We start from the raw sequence: 12,972 nt of genomic DNA, 5'->3' as shown, positions 1-12,972 counted from the left end.
TGGGCCCCCCCGCCCTGCCCTCCCTCGCTGAAGGCTCCTGGAGGCTGCTGCTGTGGAGGAGTTGGTGATAGGGGGGGAAGAGACGGGGATAAGGGTCTGATTCCTCCTTTGAGAGAGGACTCCGGCTCACCTCCAGCATGTTCCTGTTCAAGGCCTGGCTGCTTTCTGCCTGTCTTCAGGAAGTCCAAAAAAGACGCCATGAAGCCAGGTTTGAAGTCGAAAGACTTCTCTTCAGCCTGCAAAAGAGCAAGAAGCTTTATGATATCGTCACGGGCATTGTCTGTATTCCTCTGCATACTCACTCTACCAGACTAATCTGTCCTAACAGCAACAGGAGGGACTTTCCTTTACCACTAGGTGGCAACGTGACATTTTAGCAACCAGATGCCCGGTAACACATCCAGCAGACACATAGCATGAATGAATGAAGAAGACGTCCAACATCTCCTCTTCTTTAACCTCTGCTTTGCTCTTTACCAACTCCTGGGACAACTATGGGGCACTGGCAGCCACTAGAGCCCGTCCCACAATGAGCTTTCCTTAGTATGTGTCATTTCTGAGTCTGTAGCTTTTGAGGAGGGTGGGGGGGGGGCGAGCTGTGGGTGGGAGTGTGGCACTGACCAACTGCCACTTTGCTCATTCGAAAGCCATAATGTCTCTCTGTCATGGGGGGGGGGGCAAATTCTCTAAACAGGCAAAGCAGAGAAAGGGGAGGTTACCTTGCCCCTTATGACCTCATAAGGAGAGGATTCCAGATTGGCCGATCTGAGATTTCATTTTCTCAAAGGTAGAGCAGGATACCCAGGGCTCGGTTTACACCTATCACCATTTCTAGCCACTAGGGTGCCATAAGCAGTTTGGGGGGACTCATATTAATGTTAAAAACCTCATAACGTGAACATTTATGCCATGGGACCTTTAAAATAAATTGCAGGCTATTTTCTGTCTAAATTAATGAAATAATATAGGAGTATCAGCTCTACGTGCTTTATGATAATAACAAGTGAAATCTCTTTCAAATGGCGAATTTTTTTTCAACATGTGGACGTTTTGGGACATATGCCTGAAACTAATCATGATGGAGTGACTCCTGGCTGGTCTGCCACATTTTGTGTCTGCAGTTTCCAAATACTGACACAATTCCCCTGAAACATTGTTCATCCGTGCATTTAAGAGCACCTTTAATCTTAAATATGTAAGTATGAAGAAGGGTTTGGACTTGCTCAGCTCTAAAATGTCACGCCTAACACTTGAATAAGTCCAAGCCCTGGACACGAGGCTGTAGGTAACCAAGCTGAACAGACAGCAGGTGGCAGCAAGGCGTCTGCACTGAACACTGTAGTAACCGTGGCAACAGCTGCCTTGGTAACAGCCTTCTCTCTCCTCTCTCTTTTGTCAGTCAGAAAGAACTGGCTGTCAGTCAACTATAACCTCGTTCTCTCCGAACATGACAGAAAATGAAAACACTGTGTTTTTGCATACTGAACTACTGAACTACACCACTACATCATCATATTACATTTAGTATTAATTAATACCTGGGCAAATGCTACCTTTGTATCAGGCTTTGGCACACCTGAGGTGGGGAGAAGGTACAAACGTCTTGCACCCTCTACCAGAATTTTGAAGGATGAGGTATGAATTATATATGAAACTTGTGGCTTTGCCCATTTCTGTAGCAACTTACTGAACTGGAGAGCTTGTGCACAGCAGCCCAGGCTTCAGGATCCAGGGGATCGTCCACTTCTTTCTTCCACGTCACCTGGGTTGACAGTTAGAGAAAGATGTTCACAGACGCCAGTTATCTTGAGGATTTCATGCTGGGGTGGCATCAAATCAGTTCATATAATGTAATTTGCAAGGGAAGCTCAAAAATGTAATTCTGCTGTTGTCTCTATATTATGTCATTGTTATTATTTCATCTGGTCTATTTGTATTGCCCTCTTTTGTAGTCTGGGGGGGGCTCAACCTGGTGGGCCTGGAGGTTGAGACCAAGCCTGACGGTTGTTGTAGAGGTGACCCGTTCTGCAGCTCAGTGTGCACCCCATGTCCTAAAAAAAACCCAGATGTTGTCTCACTGTGATCACAGTCTGCAGCTGGCCGTTCATTGTGGACGCTGGCTCGTCCAAAATCTCTCTCTCTCTCTCTCTCTCTCTCTTTTTCTTTCTGACTTTTTTGTTAAAAAATGAGTCGGGAAGGCGACAGCAAAACCTAACTTTACTTTTAATATGATCAAACAAAGATAAATGTTCTGCCCTCATCCTAAAATACCTTCTACCCTACCTGGTGTAAATCTCCTCTAGGCAGGGTAGGGCGCAACCTACTGTGGGTTGAACTGACCACTCTTTGCATGGCCTTGTGCATCCTGTTTGGTGTTCAGTACCAGGCTGGGATGTTCATGTCGGGACCCTCTCTATGATGCAGGAGTACAGATTCCACAGTATCGAGTCTAGTCTTATCGCCACAGATTCAGTACGCAGTGTCCAGGTCAGATGCCAAGCATAGGCGTAATTTATGGGGGGGTAGGGAAGTTTGGTTGGACAATTCTTGTTAGATTTTTATTTTTTTTAATACACAATCTTGTGAGTCCTTCAAGTCTCTACAGCACTTTGCCCTAAGCTCTTAACCACTGCCCTGCTTCGTTTGTCTTAAATGCAGGTCCAGGTTTTGTTGATTTCTGAGTCCTTCAGATGTAAACCCCATCCGACATGCTTAAAGCTGAGTCTGCACTTCTCAGTCCCTGGTTAATGTAACAGCCAATATGACGGAATACAGAGCTGGCACAATGAGAGGAGAGCTACTCAAACACTAACTGGCTGACTAACTCAGTGATTTCAGAAATGGAAGGTGTCACTTCACGGTCTAAACACTGACTGCAGAAACAGAAGGCCGGATTTTACTGTTGCTGAGGCAACTTCATTTCCTTCTAACATGAAAAATAGTTCCAGCTGTCATGCACAGGTCCTCTGCAGCCCTTCTTCATATTTGCAGCTCCTTCTCCTTCACACCCTGACATCAAGAAGAAAGCGACAGAGCGCATCAAGCAGCCTACATGATACTACATGAGGGATGGGAAGAGTCACAGTGAGCATCGGTGCACGGACATAAAAATGCACTAAATTAATAAATGTGCACCGGTGCAACATTACTGCATCGGTAAAATCCCATTGATATTATTATAAGTGGAGAAGCTTTGCTTTTCTTATTTAGACAAGTGGCAAATCTTTTCATATTTAGATTGATTCCTCCTCTTTAAAACGCTCTCTCCTCCCCGCTGCTGTGACCAATAACACTACTGGGGAGGCCGATGTGTTGTCACATCAGAGATTAACATGGAGCAGGTGGAGCTACACATTCCAACAAATCATCCCCAGCTTCCCTTTACTTAACTTTCTTTTTGCATTTAGGTATTAGTGTGTATGTGCGTTTCTTTCCTCTGTTAAAGTAGATTGGTTTTGAAAGGTGCTATACAAATAAAGCTGGTATATTAAAGTCAGAACAACACTGTGAACTATTTTACCTCTTCAGCTTTCTGCTGATGCTTCATCATCTTGTCTTGAGTCTGGTTCACCTCACTTCTGATGCTGTCCATGGGAGCGCTGGGTCCAGGACTCAGGCCCAGAGAGGGTGCCGAGCCCACAGATCCGTCAGACAGAACTGGCTCGGTGCTGGACAGGGAGTCTGTCCTCAACAACGATTCTGATGGAGGCATGCTCGAGACGGGCAGTTTGATCTGACAGACACACAGATTGGATGGAAAACATTCAGAAAAAATAGAAGTAATTGTAAAAGATTTTTTTCAGCATTGATCATTTCTATGAGGTGTCCAGCAAAATACTAAAGTCCTAAGAAATCCTAGTAATCCTATAGGAAATATGTTTAATTTTCATAAGTCTGTGATGTGTGCCAGTAAGGGCAGGCAACCATACACCCCAATGGAGCGATTTTTTTCATTTAGTCCTATCAAAATAAAACTCTACACAATGGAAGTAACAATGAAAAGTAAAATATTTTTAATACAAGTTTCTTTGAAAATGAATTTCAGTATGCAAATGAGCAATATCCTAATCGAATATGCCCCAAATACACCCTAATGGGCTTATTTTTTCCTTTACTTCTATCCCAATCAAACCTCACACAGTGAAACTATACGTGAAAAGTTACATTTTTGTTTTAGAAGTTAGTTTTTTTGTAAGATATCTTGTAAACAAAAATGTATGTAGTTAGTTTCTTGGCAACATTTTAAATATGCAAATGAGCTCAACACTAGGCCTAATTGACTTATGGCCAAGAAGCAATAAAGTCAAGTAGAAAAAAACGGGGCAAAATAACTAACACATTCATGTCCATTTAGTAAGTTCATCTACGCATTAACACGATAAAATTGCTAGTCATAGGAAAGGGAAAGGCACTGAAAAAGGTAAGCTGAGTAAAGTAAGATAAGGTGTTCAGCCATCACAGGAAAATGTGGAAAAAGGCATCATCATTGTAACAGGTGAAAAACCTCTAGTATCCCTGTATGGGGGCTAAAAAGATGAATCAGTGGATATTGTGAGATCCAGGCAATTCTGTGATATTGTAACTCCCAACTCATCTCCAGTGGAACCTCAAACTCTCCCTCCAACGTCAACAGCTGCAAAGTCCCATAGTCTTCGGGTCTTTTACCAAATAATGAAGTGGAAAGAGGGGAGTGAACGTATGGACCCAAAAGACTGGGGGTGGCATGTTTGGTTAAGACATTTATGCCAATAATGACCGATCAGCCTGCGGCACCAGCAGAAATACTAGATGTAGCCCGCTGTAGTTGTAAGAAAGACTGCAGCACAAAAAACATGGACTCCCTTGCACTGCCGTTTGTGGAGGATGTCGTGGTACGAGCTGCACAAACTCCCAGCTGCCTGATTTATCATATGAATCCGAGCAAGGGGGGAAGAACAAACCAAGAACTGATAAGGGGGGCCAGAACCAAAAGCCACAGAGGTTGAGAAAGAAAGAAAAACAAAAAAAACTAAACTAAAATAAAAAAAAACTCCCTAGTTGTTGCTACCTTGTCGTGTGCTGGGGGGGCCTGTGTGCCTCCGTGACCTTGAGGACTACACCGGCAGGAGTTCTACCCCTGGCCAGGCAGCTTTCAGGTTAGGCTGGTCTAAAGCAGCTTTGCCGTCACCCGTTGGCAGTAAGATGATTGGATGTAGATGTATTATTCATACGTCTGAATGGTGCTTCTGCCTATGCAAATCAGGACATATTCAATAAGTGTGGAACTCATGTGGATTTTCATTTCAAAAGAAACTTGTAATACAAAAACAAGTTACTTTACATGTATACTTTAACTATGTAAAGTTGTATTGTGGTAGGAGTAAAGGAAGAAAATAAGCCTATTTGGGTGTATTTTGGGCCTATTCGATTAGTGTATAGCTCATTTGCATATCAAAATTCATTTTCAAAGAAACTTGTGATACAAACCCTTTTACTTTTTATGGGTACTTTCGTTGTGTAAAGTTTCATTTTGATAGGGGTAAAGGAAAAAAATAGCCCCATTGGGGTGTATGTTGCCTGGCCTTACTGGCACACATCTCAGATTGATGAGAATTAAACATATTTCCTCAACTAGGATTTCTTAGGACTTTAGTATGTTGTTCTGGACACCTTTTAGAAATGATATAAGCTGCAAAACATTTTTTTATAATTAGTCTGTCGTAAAACGCTACTTTGCCTGGACCATTGTGTGTATCATTGTTATTATAGCTACAAAATGAGCCAGTAAATATACCACTCAGGGCTTGGTTTCACAGCAATAATATTCACTAGTCTATAATGCATATAATGCTAAGCACGGCTTGTTGCTCAGCTTGGCTCGCAGGCTGATCTAATTTGTGTCAGGCCAGAACTGGCAAAGGGAAATTTATCACACAGTGGTGACAAGCCAGTGCATTAAAAAAGTATCGTGTGCACACATATAGGATACGTAGTATGTTGTTCCATTTACTGCCAGCAATGCAAAATCTTCATCTATGCTGCTTGTAGCATTTTACCATGAAATATTAAAAACAATCTTCCTGAACTACTAATTGATCGCACTCTCTCTCTCTAATTTCCTGGACATCAGGGAGTCTATATTGTATATATTTATGGGATCCTTAAACAGTTGCACAATACTAAAGACTTACTATTTTTAAACCTTAAAGAGAGCCGCACCTTTATGCTATGTAGCTAAGAGTCATTTTCATTGTCTCAATCAATTAAACCCGCTGCCAAATGTAAAAAAAAAAAGACAAGAAAAAATCATTTGGATATTCTGCTGTTGCTCCCCTTTCTAGCATTAAATAAAGCATTATCTATCCAGATACCAAATTCATTTTTACTTCACTTACTAGAGAGCTTAAGTCCATTTGTTGACCCTAATTCCTGTCCTAACTGTCCCCAGAATTCTCAGAGTGATATATTTGGGTTGAAGCTTAATGCACACAGCAACGAATTAACACTGAATCTAAGACCAGGTCCAGTTCTAGTGACTCTTACCTTGATAGGTGTGATTGGCTCTTGCTGCAGCTGGGATGGTTGCTGTTGTTGTTGATGATGATGATGCTGTTGATGATGCGGTTGGAGGTGAGGACAGGAGTCATGCTGCTGCTGTGGATGTTGATGATGATGCAGGTGGTGCTGTTGCTGTTGGTGCGGTGCTTGGTGGAGGTCTGCCTGCTGTCTGTGTTGGTCATGTGGATGCTGTTGGAGATGCTGCTGTTGGCTGAACTGCTGCTGCTGATGATATGCCAGGTTTTGTGCTTTGTTCATGTCTTGATGCATTTCAACAAACCCTTCCTCCCTCCTGCCTCGCCCTCGTCCACGCCCACGACCCCTCCTACTTTCTCCAGGCACTGATCCCATCAGCCCCCTGCAGTAGGGAGGCTCTGGAAGAGGACGTATGCGCGGTCTACCTCGTGGACGAGGAGGGCCTTCACGTTTCGGTTTAGTTGGTTTCCTGCCTCTTTTCTTAGGACCATAGTGGGGAAGGATATGTGGAGGGTGACCAGGGGAAGAGTAGCTGGAGGGGTGGCAGAAGTCCATGTCCCCCATTGGTGGACTGAGCCCACTTACTCCTGATACCCCACTAGCCTTTCTACAACTAGAGACCAAGTCAGGGAGTAGGTCAGGAAGGCGTCGACTGGTTAGGCGAATATCAGCTGGAACATCAACTTTATCCTCATCGTCCTCAAATTCGTACTCCTGTGCATATGTTTTCTTTGTTAGAGACTGTGGCTCACGCCGCTGTTTAAGCAAATGATATGAGCTGGTCTTCAACAGTTTCTTGGGTCGAGTACAACAAAATATAGGTGAGGTCAGACCAGCGGTATTTGAACTTCCACCCACTCCTACAGCTCCCATCATCTTGTTGATTGAGCCATCCCCTTGATCTGCTGAACTCATCCCCATATTGGGTGTTTGGGACTGGATGAGGCCAAGCTGGTCAGTATTCACAGTAGAGGGAAGCTCGTGGGTCTTCGTAGAGTCAAGGTCTAAGTGTAGATTGTCATTTCCTGTTCCTGGAAGGCTGTGGCAATAATGTCCATAGCCTTGATCACTGTGATGACCAACCATATCATAGCCCTCTCTAGCACCTACTGATTTTAAGGCTTCCATACCCTCTCGCCCTTGCCCGTGGCCCTGGCCAAGGCTTTCTTGAGCAGCCTGTCCTGACCCAGAATTCTCCACACAGCTTGACTTGTAATCAGCTGAACAAAACATGTCCTCCATCTCAGGAAAGAAAGTGCGGTCTTCATCATGTAGAAGCGAGTCTGGAAAGCAGATGGATGTTAGAGGTGCAAACCGATGCTGTTGCTGCGGGCCATGATTTTGTCCTACTTTACCCACTGGGCTCACTGTTTGAAACTGGTGCTGTTTGAGCTGGTCTAACTGGGAGTGGGACAGAGTTTCAGGCTCTCTTTGTTGGGGCTGCTGCTGTTGTTGGGGGGTTCCCATGTTTGCTGCCATCCGGTGGGAGTGTGGTTGAGCTAATTGAGAATGTGCCAGTTGATGGTGAATGTGTGCTTGCTGTTGGTGGTGGGCATGTGGGTGTGCATGGGCCTGAGGCTGGTTGAGGTGGTGCAGGTGGGAGGGGGTGGACAAGCCTAAATCTTGTTCAGAGAGGAAGTCATGGAGAGCTGAGGCGGATTGTTGGGAATGGTGGTGGGGTGTTGGTCTGTGCTGCTGTCTTTGTCTGTCTCCAGCACCTCCCTCCCCTCCAGTCACCCCAACTACTGTTCTGTCCAGAGCTCCTCCACTACCTCTGCTGTTCGTCCGGGAAAGAGATTGGTCTAGCATGTCTAGCGGAGACACTGAGTTCTGACTGGCTCGGGTTTGATCTCTTGGCTGGACTCCAAGGCTGTAGTGGGTATCTATAACCTGGGTCTGGAGCTGGAGTTGCAACTGTGAGGGCTGGTTCTGTGGGTGGGATTCCACCATGGCAGGCCCTGCTCCTCCAGCTGAACCCATCATGGCCTGCTGGCTCAAAGGATGCTGCTGCTGAGGAGGGGCTTGCTGGGGGTCTATTTTAGTGCTAGGGGTATGAGAAAGGACAGATTGCAGCATGTGAGTTTGCTGGGGAGGGTCTTGCGGTGAATCCATCAAGGAATGGGGGACCTGGCTTTGTCGAGCCTGCTGCACATCTGGTGTGTTACACAAGTAGGCATTGTCATTTTCATCTGAAGGCTTCTTCAGCGCCATGTGAGGGTGGCTGTGCGAGTGGGAAAGGGGATGGCTATGCTGAGTATTTTGGGAGTGCTGTGTGTGTCCAGTGTGTTGAGTGTGCCGAGAATGCTGGGGGATTTGGGGATGCTGAGAGTGTTGCTGAGAGTGTGAGGACAAGTGTGAGGTGTGATGGGAGTGCATTGTGTAGGGGTCCTCTCTTCCATAATGGACCCCAGAGCCCAAGGAGTCATGCTGTTGTTGATGGGAGTGGGAAAGGGAGTCAGTGACCCCTCCAGCAGTGGACTTCGATATGGTCAACTCTGATTTGACCTGTTGCTGTTCCTTCCGTGACATTTCCAAATGAGTGTTCAAACCACTTGTTGCATCACCAATTGCTGTTCCAGGACCTGAACTGCTGGTGATGTTATTGGTACGAATAACACTGTGAAGGTGGTAGCGCTCTTCTGAGATCTTGTTAATGTCAAAGGTCACCCCCTTGCCTTCCCCATCCCTAGCTTGTGGAAGCGGTTGGGATAATTGATGAGGAGGGGGGTGATGCTGGGAAGGATGGGGAGTTGAGCCTTGGGAATGTAGTAAGTGGTGGATGAGGAAATCATCATCATCATCCTCTTCCTCATCTTGGGAATGCTCAACTCCCAGCATGTTGGTCTCCGTTTTTGGCTTAGGTGGTGTTGTGTGGTAGGAGTGACTCTGCACTTGCCGTGTATCAGGGAAACCTTGTGGAGGGGACATAAAAGCAGGCGAGAGACCGGTGGACAAGTATTTAGTGGCCCCTGAGCCTCCAGGGGACTGTGCAGGGCGAGCAGAGGCAGGAGAGTGCAACCCAGTGCGACCGATAGTAGAATTGATGGAGGGCGAGGGACTAGACTCAGGCAGGTGGTAAGAGCTGCTGCCTTCATTACCAACCACAGCAGATCCGCTTCCTGATCCTGCAGCTCCTGATACAGGTCCACTTACTGCTGATCCTCCTGCACTCCCATACCCTAAGGAAGGACTGCCTGCTCTCCTAAGAGAGGTTGAACCAAAGCTTGAGTCCCCAAAGACTATCTCTGCAGAAAACGAGCGTCCTCCTGAGGCTGTAGCAGTGAAGGTCTTCCCTCCAGTACCCCCTGCTCCAGAGCTCAGGTCCTGGGCATGAGGTGAGTTAAAGCCTCCATAAGACTGGGTCATGTGTGTAGATGGAGGCGGGTTGGGCGAATAGGATTGGGCATGTTGCTGAAGAGGGGTCTGGTCTGGTAGGCCTGAGCTGGATTTGGCCAAAGGCGGAGAGCCATAACTGGAGAGGCATTGTTTGGGTGCTGGCTGTTGAACAAGGTTGGAGGACACAACCGGTAAAGAAGGTGGGGCAGTTGCTGACTGAGCTGGGGGCTGCTGGCAAGAAGGAGCAGACAAGGAGCCGGTGCTTGTCTTGGAGCTAGAGGAGGACGAAGTGGAGGAGGCTGATGGTGGAGTGTGTGGAGTACGGGAAGAAGATGATGCTGAGCCTGAAGAGGAGTAGCCGCTGCTGGAGCTGGAACTCTTGGCTGCCTTAGTTCCAGATGAGGAGCTGGAGGATGAGGATGTGTAGGGGGTCTGGTTAATAGGTTGATAAGTCTTGGATTCCAACCGTGGTGAAGGCTTGGGGTCAGAGGATGGGCTCTGCTCCCCCAGAGGACTGCAGGACAATCCAGTAAGCCGGTGGTGACTGGCTATCTGCTGGTAGCTTGATGACCCCCCACAGCTGACATATTGCTGTGGGGGTAGTGCTGCGGATTGAGCTGGGGACGAGCGTTGGTAATGTTTGATCACGCTGTCCTGCCGGGACGCTGTCCTCTCTGGAGGAGGCTGGGGAGGAGGGGGGGCTGTGGGCAGCAGGGCTGCTGGGGAAGAGAACATGGATGCATTATAGAGCTGGGAGGACTGGTTGTGGAGCTGGGAGGACAATAAGTTGAACTGGGAAGGGGACAGGTGGCAACTGGAGGAGGTGGGAGGAGCTTGGGTCTGAGGAGGGCCCGGGGGCTCCTGGGAGCCCCGGTAGTTGGCACTCTGGGAAGACAGCAAGCGATCAAAGCCCAAGCTGACCTGGGAGGGGGTTTTGATGTGCAGCAGGGGATCATGGGGGGATAGCAAACTGTTGGAAGTCGGGCTAAATGTAGGCGTGTCCTGCAGGGATAGTGAGGGAGTGAAGGATCGTCCAGAGAAGGAACCAGGATGCTGGTATGCAGAGAGGGCTGAGGAAGAGGGGAAAGAGCTGGAACCAGGAAGTGCCCCGGAAAGAAAGAGCTCCGCTGGGGCCGGTGTATGCATGGCTACAGGACACAACATCACATAGACAGCGTTGGCAAATACAGGGCACTACTCAAATTGAACAAATTAAATAAATGCAAATGATTTAGTATGACAAAAGTAAAAAGAACTCATGATAAATGAAGACTTGTAGCACTGCCCTAACAGGCTCAAACTCACCAGTCTGCCATGAGGGAGAGCGAAACTGAGAGAGGAGGGAGGAAGCAGAGGGGGGTGGCTGTGGACCCCGCGACTCCAGAGCCGAAATCAGATTCATGACGGAGGGGTCAGGACCAGAGGGGCCGGCATGGTGGAGGCTGGCATCAAATAGCCCCGAGAGGCCTGGCGAGAAACCACAAGCCTCACTTAATTCATCTAAATCATATCATAGATCATACCATCATCATGTAAACAGTTCAATAAAACACCTTTCTTTCAAATCTTTCTTTTTTATGTTGAACTACTTTTATTGTTGCATAAAACAGAGTCACAATTTGTAAGTTGATCACTGTGTTGCGGAAAAAAAAACTGAGAACAGAAAACAGAGATTTTACACAGAGAAGCAATGCATTAACTTCCTGCCTGTCTGCTCTATCAGACAATAGTATTATTTCTATATCTGGACATCTGGATGGTGCCTCTTCTCCTTTGGTGAACCATTTCCAACATGCAACACTGTGATTGGCACAGCTGTTTAAAATATATTAGATAAGTAATATAAGTGGTTGAGACATTACAGATTTAGCCCCCTTCCTGTTATTTCTTACTGTTTGGCACATGCCACCACAGCACAGGAGGGGCATCTGGAAAAACATGATGCAGCACTGTGCCAACCATTTTAGTACCAGCTCCACATCCCTGGTGTTACTTTCACCCCCTCTGACCGAGGTTTCTGCCTAAATGGAAGTTTTTCCTCGCCACTGTTGCACTGTTGCTTGTTCTGGAGGAGACTACTAGAACTGTTGGGTCCTTGTAAATTCTGGAGTGTGGTCTATCTGTATAGTGTCTTGAGATAACTCTTGTTATGAATTGATACTATAAATAAAATTGAATTGAATTGAATTGAACCATTGTTGTTCTTTCTCCAAATTATTCCATGTTTTTTGAACTCCTACATCCACGATTTTCAACCACAGAGTAACATCAGCCAGACTCCCAGTCTGTGTTTTCTGCTGTCTTGTAGTCACATGTTACTTTCAGTAAGTACAGTTCTTGCTTGTTGTCGGTCCAAACAAAGAAGAAGAAATCTCTTGTCTTATTTTTCACCATTGCTACTCTATAATACTATATATATATATATATAATATAATGGCAACTTCCACAGATGGAGCTTCCTGTTACCCTACACTATGGATGTAAAAATATCCAAACCCCTCAATTAAAAACTGAATACCTACCCAACCAACAAATAGTCAAATATTTGGGCCCAGCTCTACTTGCTTTGATGCAAAGACTTGAACATTAGCAGGATTGTAGCAAAACATGGAAGTGAAAGCACTGCTTTTTTAATTCAATGTGAAAGTGCAATACAGTCTTTAAATCAATCATGGTAAAAAATCAAGATCTATGTATCAATCAAAAATAATTGCGATTATTATTTTTGACCACAATGGTCAATTGTCATGGCTAAAGAACCTGAAGGATGAGATGGCTGATCCATAATCATATTTATTGTACAAAAGCTTTGTATGAGGTCACGTTTGGCATGCCTCTGCAGTGACATTAGGTTTTCAATAAGCAGGCCAGGACAGACGTGTGTATTTATTATACTATTATACTACAGACTGCAATAAGCAGTAAAAATACAGTATTTCTACACATATACCAGCCAATGAGTCCTTACCAAGTGAGCGTCCAGCAGGACCCCAGGCCCCTCCCTGTCTGGAGCTCCCTGGGTGGTGGTTCGTTGCATAGCCCTGGAGGGGGTGGGGGGTGCCGTAGGTCTGCCGGTGAAGCAGCTCGGAGTCCGGGTGGGACGACCTGGAGCCCCCATACACG

General features: G+C 46.2%; 1 protein-coding gene across 1 annotated transcript in view; it reads right to left on the bottom strand.

Annotated features, from left to right (window-relative positions):
* The window catches only part of prr12b (proline rich 12b), an 18,306-nt gene extending 5,334 nt beyond the window's left edge, over positions 1 to 12,972 (bottom strand). Inside the window, exons 1-6 of the mRNA XM_034894497.1 lie at positions 12,818 to 12,972; positions 11,155 to 11,316; positions 6,523 to 10,997; positions 3,521 to 3,733; positions 1,688 to 1,762; positions 6 to 236 (exon numbers count right to left, since the gene is read on the bottom strand). Of these exons, the coding sequence (XP_034750388.1) occupies positions 6 to 236; positions 1,688 to 1,762; positions 3,521 to 3,733; positions 6,523 to 10,997; positions 11,155 to 11,251 (5,091 nt within the window). The 5' untranslated portion in view covers positions 11,252 to 11,316; positions 12,818 to 12,972. The remainder of the gene's footprint in view (positions 1 to 5; positions 237 to 1,687; positions 1,763 to 3,520; positions 3,734 to 6,522; positions 10,998 to 11,154; positions 11,317 to 12,817) is intronic.

This window comes from Etheostoma cragini, chromosome 15 (assembly GCF_013103735.1).
Source record: "Etheostoma cragini isolate CJK2018 chromosome 15, CSU_Ecrag_1.0, whole genome shotgun sequence".
NCBI lineage: Eukaryota > Metazoa > Chordata > Actinopteri > Perciformes > Percidae > Etheostoma > Etheostoma cragini.
This window is presented reverse-complemented; position numbering and strand designations above follow the sequence as displayed.